This window comes from Nicotiana tomentosiformis, chromosome 3, assembly GCF_000390325.3.
Source record: "Nicotiana tomentosiformis chromosome 3, ASM39032v3, whole genome shotgun sequence".
NCBI classification, from domain to species: domain Eukaryota; kingdom Viridiplantae; phylum Streptophyta; class Magnoliopsida; order Solanales; family Solanaceae; genus Nicotiana; species Nicotiana tomentosiformis.
In genome coordinates this window covers 74,606,309-74,624,074 of record NC_090814.1, presented here as the reverse complement: position 1 = coordinate 74,624,074, position 17,766 = coordinate 74,606,309, and the positions used below count along the sequence as shown (strand labels likewise).

The 17,766-nt window shown below is 38.4% G+C and overlaps 1 protein-coding gene and 1 long non-coding RNA gene across 2 annotated transcripts; one reads left to right on the top strand and one right to left on the bottom strand.

Moving 5' to 3' along the window:
• Window positions 1–972: 972 nt before the first annotated feature.
• LOC138908767 (uncharacterized) lies at window positions 973–2,256 on the bottom strand. The gene is made up of 3 exons (XR_011415166.1): window positions 2,101–2,256; window positions 1,935–2,010; window positions 973–1,161 (listed from the first exon to the last, which is right to left on the bottom strand). It is a non-coding gene; the product is annotated as an uncharacterized lncRNA (long non-coding RNA).
• Window positions 2,257–2,773: 517 nt separating this feature from the next.
• Window positions 2,774–7,288, top strand: LOC104095243 (NAC domain-containing protein 7-like). The gene is made up of 4 exons (XM_009601326.4): window positions 2,774–3,108; window positions 5,243–5,428; window positions 5,518–5,789; window positions 6,314–7,288. Exons 2-4 carry the CDS (start codon window positions 5,269–5,271, stop codon window positions 6,929–6,931), a joined length of 1,050 nt encoding a protein of 349 aa, XP_009599621.1. The 5' UTR covers window positions 2,774–3,108; window positions 5,243–5,268; the 3' UTR covers window positions 6,932–7,288.
• Window positions 7,289–17,766: the final 10,478 nt, after the last annotated feature.

Genomic DNA, 17,766 nt, shown 5'->3' with positions numbered 1-17,766 from the left:
GTCCGACTATATCTGCACAGTGTTTGTGCTCTTTTAAAAACTTCATCTTAGAGATATTATTGTTAGCTAAAATTAACTCTCATTTATATAAATTTAATTATTAGAACTAAAATCCATATTTTTGGTCAAACAAGAATAACAATGGAGAAGAAATAGGAACGTAAACAAAATTGGAACGTGTGATATATTTTGGTGGAATAACGGGACGGGGACCCGCAAAGGCAGAAGGTGAGCCAGAGGAGTAGTGAGCTTAATGATGCTGGCTAGCCCACGCTAGACCCTGTAGAGCCGCAACGTGAACGGGCTCCAAACACCCCCATCATTTCTCCTTCCCTGGGTCCCGCTTTCCACCCAATTGTCAATTACCCCTTTTCTTCTCGGCTAAACTTACTACCACCTCAAGCCGGCGCATTATTTGCTTGGCTTCAACTGGCCAATATCTTTTTCTTTTTGAATTATTTCTTGGATGTGTTTTCGTTGTTTTCCCGTAAAAGGAAGAAGATGATTTTTGCTACTTATGAGTATGCATCGTATTTTTACTGATAGTATTAAATTTTACTCGATTATACTTCAATCAATACTTAGATATTGTTGTTAACTTAGAGAAATTAAAAGTATCCCTAGAACATTATTCTCAATGTATCATCCATATCATGTAAAACTTAGCCACAAATTATTTTCTATGTAAAACATTTTGAACTATACCAAATACCTCCAGACTTGTTCTTTATGAGTTCAGATTTTTAAACGCAAGAACTTCACCTGATCAAGAAGGAATTCTCTGACTTGATTAATGTCTTTGTGATTTTTTTTGGTCAATACCATAGTCATGAGGGCAATAAGTTTAGGTACATATATAGGCAACGGAACAGCCAAATTACAAACTGTTGGAACGGGCTTCAAGCTCCGTTTCATGACTCTCCATCAGCTGAAACAGTGTAGGTTTACATATATAAGTATATAATTAGTAGCCATATAGAGAGAGCTGTATAATGATGACAGTCGGTGGTGGTGTAGGAAGCGTATTAGTCACGGGCAACAACAAAAACTGCCACACTTCAATCATGTCTCGTACATTTATATTATTTGATTGATATGGTAATTCAACTTGAAACCAAATATCTACTCCTGCTTATTTCTTCCCTCTTCTTCTGCTTTTAACTGTATATATACCAACAGAATATTGGAATCCTTAAAAAGATTCGTAAACAATCTAGAGAGACTTGCAATTTTGTTTTTATTGGTACACTTTAATAATTTTAGCTTAAGCTGGTTTCTTTAGCAGGTGGAATTCATTAGTAAATTAGTTGAGGTGCTTAACTTCAAACTTGGAGTCTATAATTAACAGAACTCCCATCGTTATGATTCTCTATCGGTTATTAAGTCGAATCATTGCCGCTTTGTTCATACAACTTAAATCAATCCTCACCTTATCAAGTAAAGGTCCAAACTTTTAGCATTCAGTTACAAAACCCCATCCACGAGAGAACCTAAAAGGTGAAGAAAAGAGAAATGAAAGAGAAAAGTAAAGCAAATTCGGACATAGTGAAAATGCACGTTCTTTTGTTACTGCTGTGAAATGATGCCTCGTAGTCATGAAATGTCTTTAGTGAGAACAAGAGGTCCAACAAATTGGAATTTGGGTGAAATGGTAAGTATTTCTTATTTTTTAACTAGAGGTCTCGGTTGGAATCATAGGTATGGAATCAAATATATTAGGGATCATTTTTTCCCCTCAATGTGAGACTTTCCCTACGTGAATTAATTAGAGTTAGTTAGATCCCAATGCAAGTACCCGATGTTGGTTGGAAAATGAATGTTAGCTCGTTGGTTCAGCTGGTCCCAAGTAGCAGTATTTTCAGTAAGGAACAAGAAAGGGTAGGGACTAGGGAGAATGACCATGGCTTGACTTGTTTGAGCCGCCTTTTCTTTACCTCTTTTAGACATGAGAAGAATATTGTCCAATCCTAAAATTCTTTTCCCTGAAGATCTTGTTCCATTACGTCACCACTGTAAAAGAACAAAACCAAGATAAAACTTTATTACTCGCATATATTGAATTAATCAATTTCAATAAGATTCCTTTTTGTAGGGTCTTACGGGAGATCATCTGTGCAAATTCAATTAAGCTGATTGGTCTGGTGCCATTACTCTCTTTGACATCCCCGGTTTACCCTCCTTTCTTTATCATAGAACTGTTTTCATTATCTCCTCTCTTTTTTAGACATTCAAACAGAAACAAAATATTCTCTTCCATGTTATTCTCTCTATGACTATAACTAAAAACAACCAAGAAAAGAAAAGGAAAAATATAAGAAAGTCATTATCAATGGTGGGTGAGTGGAGATAGCAGTTGCCCACACGCTGTGTGCCAATTTTTGGCCACCTTTTTTGGCGCCCAAAAGCTTTCCCAACAATTCTGCTAAGTGAGAGAAAAAGAAAATGACTATTAAAGGTTACGGTGGAGTGATAAATATTTTTTTGTCCTTAATCAGAGCTTCAGGTTTGATTTTTCGAGTTATGGATATGATATTATTTTTTGTAGGGAGCGTTTACCCCTAAAAAGAAATTTCTATGCTCGAAATAGGATTAGTCCAGCCTCAAAACAGATATCGAACACCAAGTTGGAAGAAAAAAAGAAAAAATAGAGAAACAGAAAAATGACAACATATATGATCAATTAAATTTTGAGCTCTTGTCACTAGTTACTACTCTATTACATTATCCTTCATCATTAGGGCTTTTTTTTCTCTCTTTTTTTCTTTTTGTTGGGTGGGGGGTGGCTTTATATAACCCTATTAGTTCATCGTTTTTCCATTCCCTTCAGCCCTTTTCCATTTTGTTCATTTGTCATCTTCTTAGCTTTCCTCTCCTCGGGATCTGGTCCGAGAGACCACTACGAGTTCTACAATTCCCGAGGATCGAACTTTGAACTCTTCCTTTTTCCTAGTTTAGTCTTTTTGTCTTGTCTTGTCTCTTGTCTTTTACCAGTTCTTGGACCCTTCTCTTGACTTGGAGAGCTTACTTTCTGACCGCAGAAAAGAATAAAACCCTATTCTTCTCTGCTCAAAATTGACTTTGCTCAGATCTGTGCACTTGGAAACTAAGGTTTGATCTATCTGTGAGATCTTCCCCTTTCTCTCTTTATGCTTGATTTGAACAAAATCTATATGCTTATGAGTCATAAGTAATTAAATGTGTTTGTTGGTTTTTTTTCAAGTAATAACCAGTAATTGATCTTGTAATAAGAATAGCACTCATTCTTGGTGATTTCTTTCATTTTCATGCGTCTCCGCTGATATTACGTGCTAAATGATGACAGACATTATTATTGTCACTCCAACACTATCATATGCTTCGCAATAATCTATTTAGAGACGGGTAAACAATAATAACTATATTAAACCTTGATTTCTCTTTGGTTAATTAGGAGTGACAAGAGGCGTTGGTACGCAGGAAAAAGAGATTTAGTTGAAGACCCTCCTTCTGTAATCCCCCCTTCCGAAAAAGTTTGATCCTAAAATTATCCTTTAAAATCATTAATCCAATTTATGTACCGTGCTACAAAGATTTATCTTTCTTACTATTCTTTTTCTAACCTATACGTAAAATAAAGTCAAAGGATAGTAATTGCGACCTGAAATTCCTTAAATGCAGATACTGTTTCATTTCATGGATTAAATTATAACCATCCTTAAGAGGCATAGACTAGATGTCAACAATCAAAGCATTAGTCCATGAAAATAATTAATCTATTTCAAGCATGCGCTCCTTGTGTCAAATTTGCAGGAATTAGAATTTCTTTGCCAATAACTATCTAATTTTCTGTCTTATTTTTCACTTTTATCAATGTTGTTCTCCATTATCAGCTTGTTTCTTGTCTTTGTTGGACGTTGGAATGTGCTGTCCAAGCACTATGCAGTCCGATGTGATTAGGTAAAACGGTCCTTGATCTGAGTAATATTTGCTAGAAATTAATTGAATCTGTTAAGCTAATCGATTTTTCATTTCAACTTGCTGATGATATATGCAAGTAGATCCTGAGAATAACAACATTGCACTTTGATCAAAGTTTGTTCAAAATTGTCCGAGAAATCAAAAGGATAAAGTGATCTATGAGGGAAATATTGAAGGAAAAAAATATCCATATCCACCCAAAGGTTTTAATAAAGAGAGTAAATGTCTACTTCCCTAATATTTTAGGAAACTATTAATTAGGCACCTCATTTAACAAAATTAAACACATCCAGTCCTAAAAGATGCGTTGATGAAAATGTGTTATGTACCCTAGACCACTTCTTTTGTAAACACTTCATTGAAAAACAGCCCTAGGTGCTTCAGCCTTATGCAGGAACACTTAAATCATAGGTTAAACCATCTTTGGCATTTATAGAGTTCAGAAAGTTTTTTGAGCCTATAATTTCTTTAGGCTTACAGTTTTCTTACGACATGTATCATGTTGTGTGGTTCAAAAGATGAATAATACAATGTTATTGATTTTGCCTCTTCTAGGTGAAGTATTTGTCTTTCTCATTATGTATATGTAGTTTTTATGAAATTTTTGTAGGGTGGAAGCTAAGAGTTGATGGGGAGAATATCAATTTGATTGCTGAATCGAACCAAGAACATCCTTTTTCTTCAACACTTAATTTCTCTTCTCCTACCTCTTTTTAGCAAGCTAAACATGATATTAATCATAAAGAAACGAATTAAGGTTACGCTTTAGAGTTAATAAATGAAGTAAGTTATACTATTTTGTACGGCAAAACTAGGGAACGGTAAAAAAAAATTGTTGGTGAAATATCATTAGCAGGTCTTTATTAATTGGACTATTACACGATTTTGGTAAATAAATAAAAAAAGAGCACAAATTGCAGCCCTCCCACCCCACACCCATCAGCATATGTCAGTGGTTCTACTAGAACAAGAACTCTTTTGCGATCCAAAAGATATACAAAGCATGTGGAAACGGCGATTAAACTTAATTTTAAGTGATTATTTGCTTGCCCAAATTGAATAAACAAATAGTGGACTTCCAAATCTTGTAGCTCTTCTGTACTTGTCCAAGAATTAATTGGTAGTGATGCATTTGTTCGTGCTATGTTAAGTATCTCATAATTTGGGAATAAATATGAAAATCGAAAAAGTAGATAGAAACTTTCAGTCTGCATTTTGATGTCCTTACCAAGCTTTCATTTTAAGTAGTGAAAGCTGATATTCATTTATTCTTGTGAATATACAGGTCATAAAATATTTGATTGCAAGATCATGAATTCGTTTTCACATGTTCCTCCTGGATTTCGATTCCACCCAACTGATGAAGAACTTGTAGATTATTACCTCAGGAAGAAAATTACTTCCAGAAGGATTGACCTAGATGTTATCAAAGACGTGGACCTCTACAAGATTGAACCATGGGATCTTCAAGGTACGTACTACTATTAATATTAAGATAACTCATATATATACTCAAAATATAAATGATGTAACGGGGAGATATTCTTTGAATATATATAGAAGTATGCAGAATAGGGACAGAAGAACAGAATGAATGGTACTTCTTCAGCCACAAAGATAAAAAATATCCAACAGGTACAAGAACAAATAGAGCAACAGCAGCAGGATTCTGGAAAGCAACTGGAAGAGACAAAGCTATTTATTCCAAGCATGACTTGATTGGCATGAGGAAGACATTGGTGTTTTACAAAGGGAGGGCTCCAAATGGTCAAAAATCTGACTGGATTATGCATGAATACCGACTTGAGACTGATCCAAATGCTGCCCCTCAGGCAAGTTAATTATTCTATTTTGTATATAATTTCAAACCTTAATTATGCCTTTACGTATCTTTCATGCAAACTCCTCCTAAGCAAATCAAACCCATAACTCAGCCAAATTAAATGATTTTTTGGCCTTGCGCATTACTCTTTCCATTCCACTTTATGTGATGTAGTTAGAAATATGACTTTCGGTGTAAATTCTGGTATAAATTTTTCAAATTTTTGAAAATAAAATTTACATATTTAGGAATTACGTAAAAGTTATAAGTCCCAATATAGTCGGCAATACAATATATTTGAGAAGTGTTAGCAAAAAATATGATCGAAGGAAATTTTCTTTGACTTTCTAAATAGTACTAACTTTATTTCAAAAAAGTTAAAGAATCCAGAATTCACATAGTCAATGTGACCCTCGTACTCGAAAAGATTTAAACAAATTGAAAAAGGATGGAGTACTAGTTAGTGTAAATGTATAAAAATTAAACGCTTTCTTGAATTGAACCACTCATTGATTGTTCTTAAAACAACCACAGGAAGAAGGATGGGTGGTATGCCGAGTGTTCAAGAAGAGAATAGCAACCATAAGGAAAGAAAGTGAACATGAGTCACCAATATGGTACGATCATGATCAAGTCTCATTCATGGATTCACCAAAGCAACGTCAGCACTCTCAGTCTAGCCTCACTTACCACTATCCTAATTACCCTTGCAAGAAAGAGCTAGATAATTTGCATTACCAAATCCCACCTCCTCCTCATCATCACCAGCAGCAATTTCTTCAACTTCCTCTTTTAGAAAGTCCTAAATTTCCTCCACCACCTCCATGCAGTTCAATGCCAGTGTTTGCCGTTAACGTTAATAATCATGTGCATCAGTATGGAAACAACAACAACAATATTAGTACCAATACTAATCAACTAGTTGGAGATGATCAATTGATGGATTGGCGAGTGCTTGACAAATTTGTAGCTTCTCAACTTAGCCAAGAGGAAGTTTCCAAGGAAAATGATTACTCAAATGCAGCAAATACCTTAAATGTTCCTACCGATGACTCAAATTTGAATATGGTCAGAAATTTGAACAAGCAAGAAGCAGCTACGGAAAATACTTCAACGGCATCCTCCTCTTCTCAGATTGATATGTGGAAGTGAATCGAAATCCTCCTAATGAAGACAAAGTAAATACTGATCATAGGAAGTACAGTTCTTTGTTGACTAAATATCAAGTATTATTTGTACATAATAATACTACTAAGAAAATTATATAAATGGCCCTTCTACTAATATTAAGTTAAGGGAACATGAATTAACTGCTTGGTGATGAAAGAATAGGTGAATTATATATGCAAGCCATCTTTATTAGCTGCTTGAGATGTAATTAAAGCATTTGCATTTTATCAGGCATGGCTATCGATGTTATGGTATGATAGTTATTGCTTTGGTTATGTAAACCAGTGATATTTCGAATGTGTTTAAATATTATCTTATGCAGTGATATTAGATTAATAATATCTATTTGTGTTTTATTTTTTGAATTTATTTTATATTGGTATTTATCCTTTTTTTTTTTAAATAAAGTTACGCCATAGGTGGCGTATTCCTTTCATTCATCCAAAACAGCTATCCTACTTTACCTCCTTATGTGAACTAACCTTCTCTATAAAAAGGTTACAAAAATTTACAAAACCTGCTAAGGATTAACAACAGGTAACTCAACAAAATGAGGACATCCTATTATAAAAAACAGTTTTTCCTATGCTTATGTCTTAGAGAGGCCATTTGCATCAAATCCAACCTGTATGGTCCCTTAGCTCCTTGAGGTAGATCGAGTATTGACCGATGTAAATACATGATCTGGATTTTGCAATACTCCATTTTGCTAGAGCGTCGGCTACTTGATTGACCTCTCTAAATCCATGTTGAATTCTAACATTAGCCATGTTTATGTAGTTCTTTATTCATCCAGTTAAAGGAACTCCAAAAGGTCCTAAATGGGAGATTAATTTCCAATTTCAGTTCTTGGCTTTCTTTAGGAAAAATTTTGTGTCCACAAATAAAGGGTAAAAATTAAACTGGACCGTTGAGTTCCATGCCTAAAGTCAGAAAAGGCTTAATTAGTGCATGAGTACGAACTTGGCAATATGGTGTCAAAAGGACAACCCATAAGTACTTTCAAAGAACAAAGACGACATTGATGAAAATGCATGAGAGCTCAAAATACTCCTACAGGATTCATCTAGGCTCTAACCTGTCTCGTTAGAAGATAAAAAAGAGGCATGTTTTAGAGCTGATTAAATACCAATTTGGGGTATCTTAGCTCTGCTACCCAAATTTCACCTTGTTTGTAAGGGTTCGTTTTCCCACCTTGTAATTCCTTCGCCAGTTTCCCCTTCTCCTACCCCTATATAACTAAAAAATAAAAATAAAACCAATTTCAAAAGTTCTAAGAAAAAGTAGACCTATTTCCTTGTTAAAGTTTAACTATATATGGGTAAAGCATTTGCAAATATAAACATGCATTGCTTATAGCAATGGCGGAGTGTCAAATGACACCCCTTCGCGGAAAAATACTGTAGGTAGGTAAAAAAAATAAATTATATGTATATATATACTATGTATTGACTCTACTTAATTTTCTGGTATGTTTACTTTTATATATTTTGACACCCCTAAACGAAAATTCTAGCTCCGCCACTGGCTTATAGGTTAAGTCTGCCTTTGGTTTTAAAAAAAAATGGGAAAAGAAAAATGATTTATTTTTCCGGCTTAATTTGCGGTTCACCAGCTCAAGAATATAATATGTAACTTTGAAGGTGAGACTTATCCAGTAGTATTTGTGTGGTTATAAAAGTTTCTCATTAAGGATAGAATTGTAAGTTTAAGCAAAATTGTTTCCAAATTTAAAAAGGATCATTCTTTTTGGAACGAATCAAAAAGTAAATAAGTTCACGTATACATTGCACGCATAGAATTTATACAAACAAAAAAAACCAACAACACCAACAGTAAAAGCTTTCGTCTCAAACAAAAGGTGTTTCCTTTTTTTCTTCTCAAAAAAAATGAACACATTCTTAGACCTCTTATGAGATGGTCTTTTCCAACATGTTGACATACTGAAACGGTGAAACCGTGAAACTGGCTCTCAGTGTCAGTTCCTTTTCTAAAGTATATTATGCTAAATTACCAACAATCAGTTTGCATGCAAGTCTCCTCAGAGTTGAAATTTGAAAACAAAAACATTATCTTTTAAAAAAAAAAGGCTTAAGTAAGATAGTCGAGATGATACTCACAAAAACCTTTTCTCAACATGCATTAGCTAGAAATCCTCCGAAGTTGCTGAAGAACTGATAAATCAAGAGAAAAATGAAAGGGAAGTCAGAGTTGATTGTAGAAAATCCTCTGGACTAAATACCATGAAAATTAAGGTGGAGAGTCCGACTAATTGGGACATGGCTTTTTCTGCTAGCGATAATTTCAAGCAAAGGTAGATAATTGTGTTTCCCTACTCATTGACCTCAATCCTTGGAACTTGAGAGAGAGAGAGAGAAATAATACAGTAATATTTCAATCAATAGAATGGTATCCTAGGATAAAAAGAAGAATTATATTAAGTCAATGAGTCTGAAAAAGTGCGGATTTTAGGAGTCAAAAACATATATAGGCGTGTAAATACGCATGACATGAAGATGATGAGCACCTGGGGATCATAATTAAGGTTTTTGGAAGTTATGTTTGTGTGTAAATTAAGTTAACATCATTAACAAACTCCCATGTGACTGCTATTATGCTCTTCGATAAATGGCTTTGTCTTGCATTCATAATTTCGTTTACTCTTCTCTTGAGAAAAAAAATAAACACTAATTGAGAGTAAATATTTCTGCGTCCAATAATTTTCTGTCATTAATCCATTTTTTGATCGTCAACTGATCAATTTTTAGTAAATTCAGCACATCTTACTTAGCCTACAAATAGGAATAGAAACAACTGTCGGAAATCAAATACTTGTGTAAATTTATTTCAATCGTTTTGCAATAAATCACTTGTAGAATAGTTGCACCTCTTCCAATTTATTGACATATTTTCTTATTTTAGTCTATCCCAAAAAAACAAAATACTTTTCTTTTAAAACTATTTAATTTAAGCATTCCAATTATCCGTAGTGAAAAGACTTTTTGGGTCCACCTTCATTAGTACTCATTTAAATGAAGAGACATGTGCTGCTCGCATCATCATTCATTTAGAAAGATAATTTTGATACTATGTATTTCTCGGTTCGTGAACCTTTTCACTTTTCAACATTAAAACTATGTAAACTTGACTATTATTTTAAAACATATTTTTCACGAATTACAACATATAGCATTTTTGGTATCGTTTTTGAATATTTAAATTTTAACTTTAAAATATTAAGTTAATATGATTCAATCTAGCTTCAAATATTACTCAAATTGACCCACGAAAAGTAAAAAGCTAAGGTTACATAAACTGAAACGGAAGTATATATTTACATTCAAAAGTTTTTAAATTTTTTTAAACTACGTGTACAATTAAATTTGGATAAAATACCGTCTCATTATAGTTTTCTTTTTTATTTTGATATATGAATAAAGCACAATTGGTTTAACACTTTACCTAGTATTTTCTCGGATCCACAATAAGTGATTTTTTTTTGCCTTTTTTTTTTTGTAGCCTAAAATATCTGATTTTTCTAAATTTCAATAATGAATTAATTACTTTTTTTCTACATTGCCCTTGAAATAAATAGTGTTGGAGTATGTATTAAGAGTGTTTATGTGAAGAGATAGTAAAGGTTAATATGATCAAATTCATTGCTAATTAATATTAAAAGATAAATTTTTTAATTTATGTGAAAACAGTCAAAAAATTACTTATTGTGGATAGAAAAAAATAATACATATTCCACATTCCTGTCCAAAACTTGCGGGACAGAGTAAGAGTCAAAAAAAACTTATTGCCACGAAAGGAGACAGCACTTTGGTATTAGACGAAGTGACGCCCCACTACGGAGACAGTAATTTGCTAGTTATTTGACGTCTTTGCATCCACTAAGGGAAATTGCGGACAAAAGATGATTTTTTTAAAAACGTTCTCCTATTGAATTACGACATAAGAAAGGAAAGGAAACAATATATGAGAATTGAACCAAAATATTGTTTGACCAAAAAATGTAGAATTTAGATTAAACTAATTAATTTTGTACGACGAAGGGTTAAATCTAGTTAATGATAATAACTTTTGATCTATAATCGATTAACACAAAAAACGTAAGAACAGTGTTGAGAGAAGATTAAATGTGATGTACATTCAATGTTTCAAGATCATTAATGATTGGGGAATATCAAGCAATAAATAATGATAAATGACATTAAAGTAAATAAGGAGAATGATTCACCCAATATTGAATGAGGTGGATAATTCTTCTTTTTGACAATGATGAATGATAGACAAATACTAGAATGTTGGGACCCTTCTCAGATCTAATGAAAAAAATATGGAATAGTAGACAATCGAATCTCTTTAAAAAAGTAGTAATTGTCTTTTATCTAGAGAGAGAGTTTGTTTTTCCAAGAATGTTCTTATCAGAGAATATTATCTCCCTCTCTCCCCTTATCTCTTTCTCTATTTATATGGGACATTCCCCAGTCAACCCTAAAAGTACAGACACCAAGAATATTTAATAGAATATTTTTCTGAAAATTCTATTACAAAAACTAGTCGTTAGCACTGCCCTTTGATACTCGACCTCGATTGTTATTGACTACTCGGCTACGAGCCCCGTTATCTACTAATCGACCTCGACCATATCATTTTTCACGATAACGCTTCATGCTAAATCCCACTAAGGCAGATTCTGACCAATACAGTTAGTCCATTCGCTTATTGATGTCGACCCTGGGCGACCTTGATTAGCGGACTCTGTCAGTTAGGGTTGAGAAGCTTTATGCGAGCAGGTCGAGTAGTAGCGCTTCGGATGGGAAGAAAACGTGGCCTTCCGTGAGCCACAACCTAGGGTCACGTCGTTTCAGAGTAATGTCATGTCATCATGCGTCATTATTACGCATTTTTCCAATACCCTATATCGTTTCTCGCGCCTCTGTCGTTTCGATTTTTGGGCTGGGCAACTGTGGTTTGCTTCCTCGATATTTATGCCCTAACTCTTATAAATGGGGATACTCAATCCTTCGATTCACTCTTTGCATTCTAAAAATCGAATTTTCATATCTTCTTCTTCCTCAATCAGAATCTCTGCTTTCTTAACCTTACTTCGTACTCCTGCCTTCACTGATTTCGGTGGTTCCTGCTACTCGACTCTTCTTCATTTACATCCCATATATTTATAAACCAAAATAGTTAATGTGTCTTCCAGTTTTGGGGGGTACCTGACCTTGTTCCTTTGGTAGTGTGCATGCCTCCCCATGACGGTGAGATTGCCATTGCTGCAGAAGATGAAAGCTTTCCTACGGTGGAGGAAAAAATTCCCCGTAGCGAGAAGGCTAAAACTAACTTCTCAAAGCTGCCCAATGATGACCCTGAGGCCGTAGAGTCTGAGATGGACGCGACTGCCCTTTCTAATTTCAGGGCGAATTTCATAATTCCAGTCCACCTTGATCTGGTCCCTGCTGGACGCGATGTGGTGCAGATTCATCGCCCTGGATATTGCGCGTTCTGGCCGCGGGGTCTCTCTTCGCCACCTTATTCACCTCTTCGCGTCGAGTTTCCATAGAGGGACGATGTTGCACCTTCGTCACCGTGGAGGCAAAAGTTTGGTAGTAAAGATGGACAATAAAGCAAATCATCGATTCTGGTTTAATTACTTCTACGTCAAGACTCAGGACGTGGTGGCGAACGCAAATGGATTTACGCCCGTAATTATTTTCACTAAGTGCTTATTTTGCTCATTCTGGTCGTAGTCTAACCATTCTGTCTTTTTCTCCTTCAACTGAGACCGAGCCCCCTCCTTTGGTCGCGGATATTCACGAATGGGTTAGCCAGATCTTGCCCCACATAGTGGGGATTCGTGGGTGGCCGGCCTTTTTCCAGAAGTTTGGGCCCAAGCTTTCAGCGACCGGTGAGTTTGTCCGTCCATATAGTGACTTTTTACATATGTCATCCTCACCTTGTGGTCGCGTATTCGTCATGACTTTGAGAGTCTGCCATTCTAATCACTTTTGCAGGGCGAGGATCTTCGAATAGGCGGAAAGGTCATGCTCTGGCATTTCGTAAGAGGAAGGTCGTTTCTGTTCCTACTGCTGCGGTGAGACCTACTCGGTCGTCGACTACTGCGGCGTATCTTTCCACTTCCCCTCTGCGTCATCTAGTTGACGAGGACGATGAGGAAGGATCGTCACTGACTGATGATAATTTGCTTCCCCGCAAGAGGCGATCCGTCAGTATCGGCGAGGGAAATGTCCGCGTGGGAAGTTCGATGATGGATGGCTTTGTCATCAGAGAAACAGCGACCATAGATCTTGAAGTTGATACCGAGCTGCTGTCCATTATCCTGCCGCCGTCGGGGGCCGAGGGATGTACGTTGCTCCTTGAGGTCAGAACGGGTTTTGAAGGGTTGTCGGTGCGAGTCCCTGATGCCTTACAAGGGGGTGAGACATCGACCTCGTTACCGACCGAGGACCCTTCCTCTCGGGTTGATACCAAAGGCAAAAGTGTTGCCGAAGACGATCATGAGATGGGCTCCGATATGGACACCGAGGAGGTTAGGATGATTGAGGAAGGGCTCACCCGGCTTGAGGTGAGGTTGGAAGGGAGCACACGGACTATTGCGATCCCTTTGGACCGGGATCTATTAGTTGTCACAGAGGATGTGGTCCCTTCTCTTGGTCCACTCTGTTCCGATGTGGAGGGTAAGACCCTCGAGAAACTGAAGGATTCCACTTTGTCAAAGAGCATAGCCGGTCTTGCTCTTAGGGTATGTTTGGTATTCCGTTTCCTTATTTAGTTATTTTTTATGTTGATTCTAACTTTGTTCTTACCCGCTCTGGCTTTCTTTTCAGACCGTGATCTTGAAGATTGAAAGTTCCCGCCGAGAGGAGAGGCGTAAGGCTATTTTCCAAAAGAAGGAGCGGAAATATCGCGAATATCATAATAAGCACCGTGAGCTTTGCCGGTGACTTGGTGGTAGTAGCAACTTCCGGGACCTCCGAAACGAGCTAAAGGAGAAGGAAGACAAATTGGTGAAGGTCATCAAAAAATGTAGTAAGCTCGAGGGGGCGCTAAAGGACAAAGAGGAGGAGCTCGAGGTGAGTAGGGGGGTTGAGGCCCAATGCGCCGACCTTCAGGCCCAAGTGGTCTCGATGCGTGCCGAGCTAGAGGAGTGTCAACTTCGAGCGGCCGTTTTGAGTGGCGAGGTCGCCGAGAAGGTAGCGGATTTGGAGAAAGTGGAGTCGACCCAGTTATCAGCTACGTGTAAAGCTGCAGATTTAAAGGACACGATCCGTGTTATCCGTTCTGAACGGGATTGCACTATGGGGACGGCTAGGCTCAGAGAGGAGCGGCTTGATGAGTGGATTTGGGGAGGTAGAAAAAGAGGTTGCGGACCTTAGTGATCGAGTTGTTGCCCTCGAGGCCGAAAAGGCACAGTTATTGGCGCAGCCGTCCTCATCCCGTACTGCTTTTCCAGATGTTCCTCAAGATCTGTATGAGGAATGGATTCATACCGAGGCCCAACTAGATATATTCAGGGATCTGATGGGGACAGGGGCTATTTCGAAAGCCGATTTAGAGAATGCATGTGCTAAGGCATGTGAAGCTCGGTTTTCTTGTGGCTATGACCCTGCTACACCACAAGCTGGTGATGCTGAGGAAGACTTCTGGTAATAGCTCAGGCCATAATCCCTTGGCGTCCTCAAGATTTTTCTTCATGATGTTAAGTATTGATTTATTAGAGGATTCTGCTTGCCCGTTGCCCACGGGGTGGTACGGTATGGAGAGTATTCTTTTGATATGCCACTTCTCAAAATATTCGGCAACCTTTTTTTCGTAAATTGGGGTCCGTTGTCGCAACTGATCTCTTTGGGGAGGCCGACGCGGCACACAATGTTTTCCATATGAAGGTTATCACTTCCTGTTCGCGTATTTGGGTGAATGTTCATGCTTCTACCCATTTAGAAAAATAGTCAGTTAAAACCAAAAGAAATCGTACGTTACCTTGCCCCGCAGGGAGGGGGCCGACGATGTCCATTCCTCATTTGATGAAAGGCCAATGGGAGGTGACTGAGTGGAGATGCTCGCCCGCTTGATGGATCATTGGGGCATATTTTTTAGCACTGTTCGCATTTTTTCACGAAGTCTACGGCCTCTTTTTTCATGGTGGGCCAGTAGTAACCTGCCCGTATGAGACATCTGAATAGAGCTCGATTGCCTAAGTGAGCTCCGCAGTGGCCTTCATGGACTTCTTCTAGGACGCGCCGCGTCTGATTCGGGCCTAAGCATTTCTCTAGGGGGCATCATACATCCATTTGTATAGGTCGTCGTGGATGATGTTGTACCTGGCCGCTTGCATCTGGAGCTTCTTGGTTTTTTTTTTATCATCTGGGAGTACATCGTCCGGTAAGTATGTAACAATACGGTTGCGCCAGTCCTAGGTTAGATTTATAGTCCTTACCTCGATTTGATCTATCGATGGGTGGAGGAGGGTGACCACGTTTCCTTATCCGGTTATGCTTTTAGTTGCTGCCACTAATTTGGCGAGGTCGTCTGCTTCGATGTTTTGTGCTCGAGGGATTTGGTCGAGCCAGCACTCGTCGAACTCGAGCAGTAGTTTGCAAATCTCGGCCTGGTATTTTTGTAACCTTTGCTCTTTGATCTGGAAAGTCCCTCTGACTTGGTTGACGACGAGTTGAGAGTCGCAGCATAGGATGACCCGCCTCGCCCCATACTTGAGTGCTAGCCTTAACCCTGCAATCACGGCCTCATACTCGGCCTCGTTGTTAGTCATGTTCGGGCACCTTATGGACTGGCGAACCACTTCGCCTGTCTAGACTTCGAGCACAAGTCCTAGTCCAACCCCTGACGCATTAGAAGCACCGTCGGTATACAAAATCCATAGATCTTGTGTTCGCAAAGAAGCGTGGGCGGCTTTTTTTTCGACTTTGGGCATTATTTTTGCGCTAAAGTCAGCGACAAAGTCGTCAAGGACTTGTGATTTTATCGCCATCCACGGTTGATATGTGATATCATGCTCGCTTAATTTTATGGCTCACTTGGCTAACCTGCCCAATAGCTCAGGCTTATGCAAAATACTTCGCAAGGGGAAAGTTGTGACTACCAAGATGGGATGGCACTGAAAGTAGGGTCTAAGCTCACGTGAAACTAAGACCAAGGCCAGGGCCAATTTTTCGAGATGGGGATACCTCATCTCGGCGTTGATTAAGGTTCTGCTAATGTAATAGATGGGGGATTGCGTACCTTTATCTTCTCGGACCAGGACTGCACTCACTGCTACTTCAGATATGGCGAGGTAGACGAGAAGGCATTCCCCCAGTTCCGCTTTGGAAAGCAACGGCGGTGACGATATATAAGCCTTTAATTCCTTCAGGGCTTGAACGCACTCAAATGTCCATTGGAGCTCGTTGTCTTTCTTGAGTATGCCGAAAAACTTATGGCATCTATCAGATGATCGTGAGATGAATCTCGACATGGCGGCAATGTGGTCGGTCAACTTCTGAACCTGTTTTTTGCTGGTTCAGTGCTCTGGTATTCCTTCTATGGCTTTGATTTGGTCGGGGTTGACCTCAATACCCCTTTGCGATACTAGGAAGCCCAAGAATTTTCCTGAGGTCACGTCGAATGCACACTTTTCAGTATTCAGCTTCATTCTGTACCGCCTGAGTATATCGAAGGCTTCTTTCAGGTGGTTGATGTGATCTTCTTTCCTTTTGGACTTGACCAACATGTCGTCTATGTAGACTTCCATGGTCTTTCCGAGTTGGTCTTTAAACATTTTGGTCACCAACCTTTGGTATGTCGCCCCCACATTTTTCAGTCTGAAGGGCATCACCCTGTAGCAGTACGTTCCTTGGTGGGTAATGAAGGTGGTCTCTCATGGTCCTCCTTTTCTATGAGGATCTGATTGTAGACCGAGTAGGCATCCAATAAGCTCAACAGTTCATGCCTGGTCGTTGCGTCAATGAGCTGGTCACTATGAGGTAGCGGAAATGAATCTTTGGGGCATGCTTTGTTTAAATTCGTAAAGTCTACACACATCTGCCACTTTACGTTCTTCTTTTTTACCATGACCACATTGGCGACCCATTGGGGGTATTTTGATTCCCTGATGGAGCCATTTTCTAACAATTTTTTGATCTCTTCGCGGACTGTATCATTTATTATGGAATTGAACTTTCACCTAACATGCCTTACCAGGGGTAGAACGGGTCGACGTTCAACTTGTGTGTGGTGACCTCCTTCGGGATACCTGGCATGTGTACATAGAAAAAAGCAAACAAGTCCGCATTAGCAGTTAAGAATTGACGAAATTTACCAGGTACATGAAGCTTGCGGCCGGCGTAGGCTTTCTTGCTGTGGTCGTTTTCATCAAGTTGGACGGGGTCGAGGTCTTCTACGGTTGATCCCTTGGCATCTATTGTTTTGAGATCTCTGATAACATCCGTTTTTTCATCACAGCTCGACCTCGACCCTGTAAATTATTATGCATCCTCTGCTTTGCCCTTCATTTGTTGGATATATGTACAATCTAAGGTGATGCAATAGCATTCTCGAGATGTGCGTTGTTCTTCTCGTATGCTGAATACTCCCCATGGGGTTGGAAATTTGATAATTTAGTACAAGCTGGAGGGGATAGCCCTCATGGCGTGTATCCAAGGTCGACCTATTACGGCGTTGTACGTCGTATCCTGGTCCATGATGTGGAATGTGGTTTCCAGAGTGACACCGCCAGCCAGGACAGGGAGTGTGATTTTCCCGGATGTTCGTTCAACTGCATTGTTAAA

Bases quoted from the DNA above. Each gene is read 5' to 3' on its own strand.
- LOC104095243 (XM_009601326.4), top strand. From the start codon at position 5,269: ATGAATTCGTTTTCACATGTTCCTCCTGGATTTCGATTCCACCCAACT. The intron at 5,429-5,517 runs GTACGTACTACT...GAATATATATAG, and splicing joins TGAACCATGGGATCTTCAAG to AAGTATGCAGAATAGGGACA. The intron at 5,790-6,313 runs GCAAGTTAATTA...AAACAACCACAG, and splicing joins ATCCAAATGCTGCCCCTCAG to GAAGAAGGATGGGTGGTATG.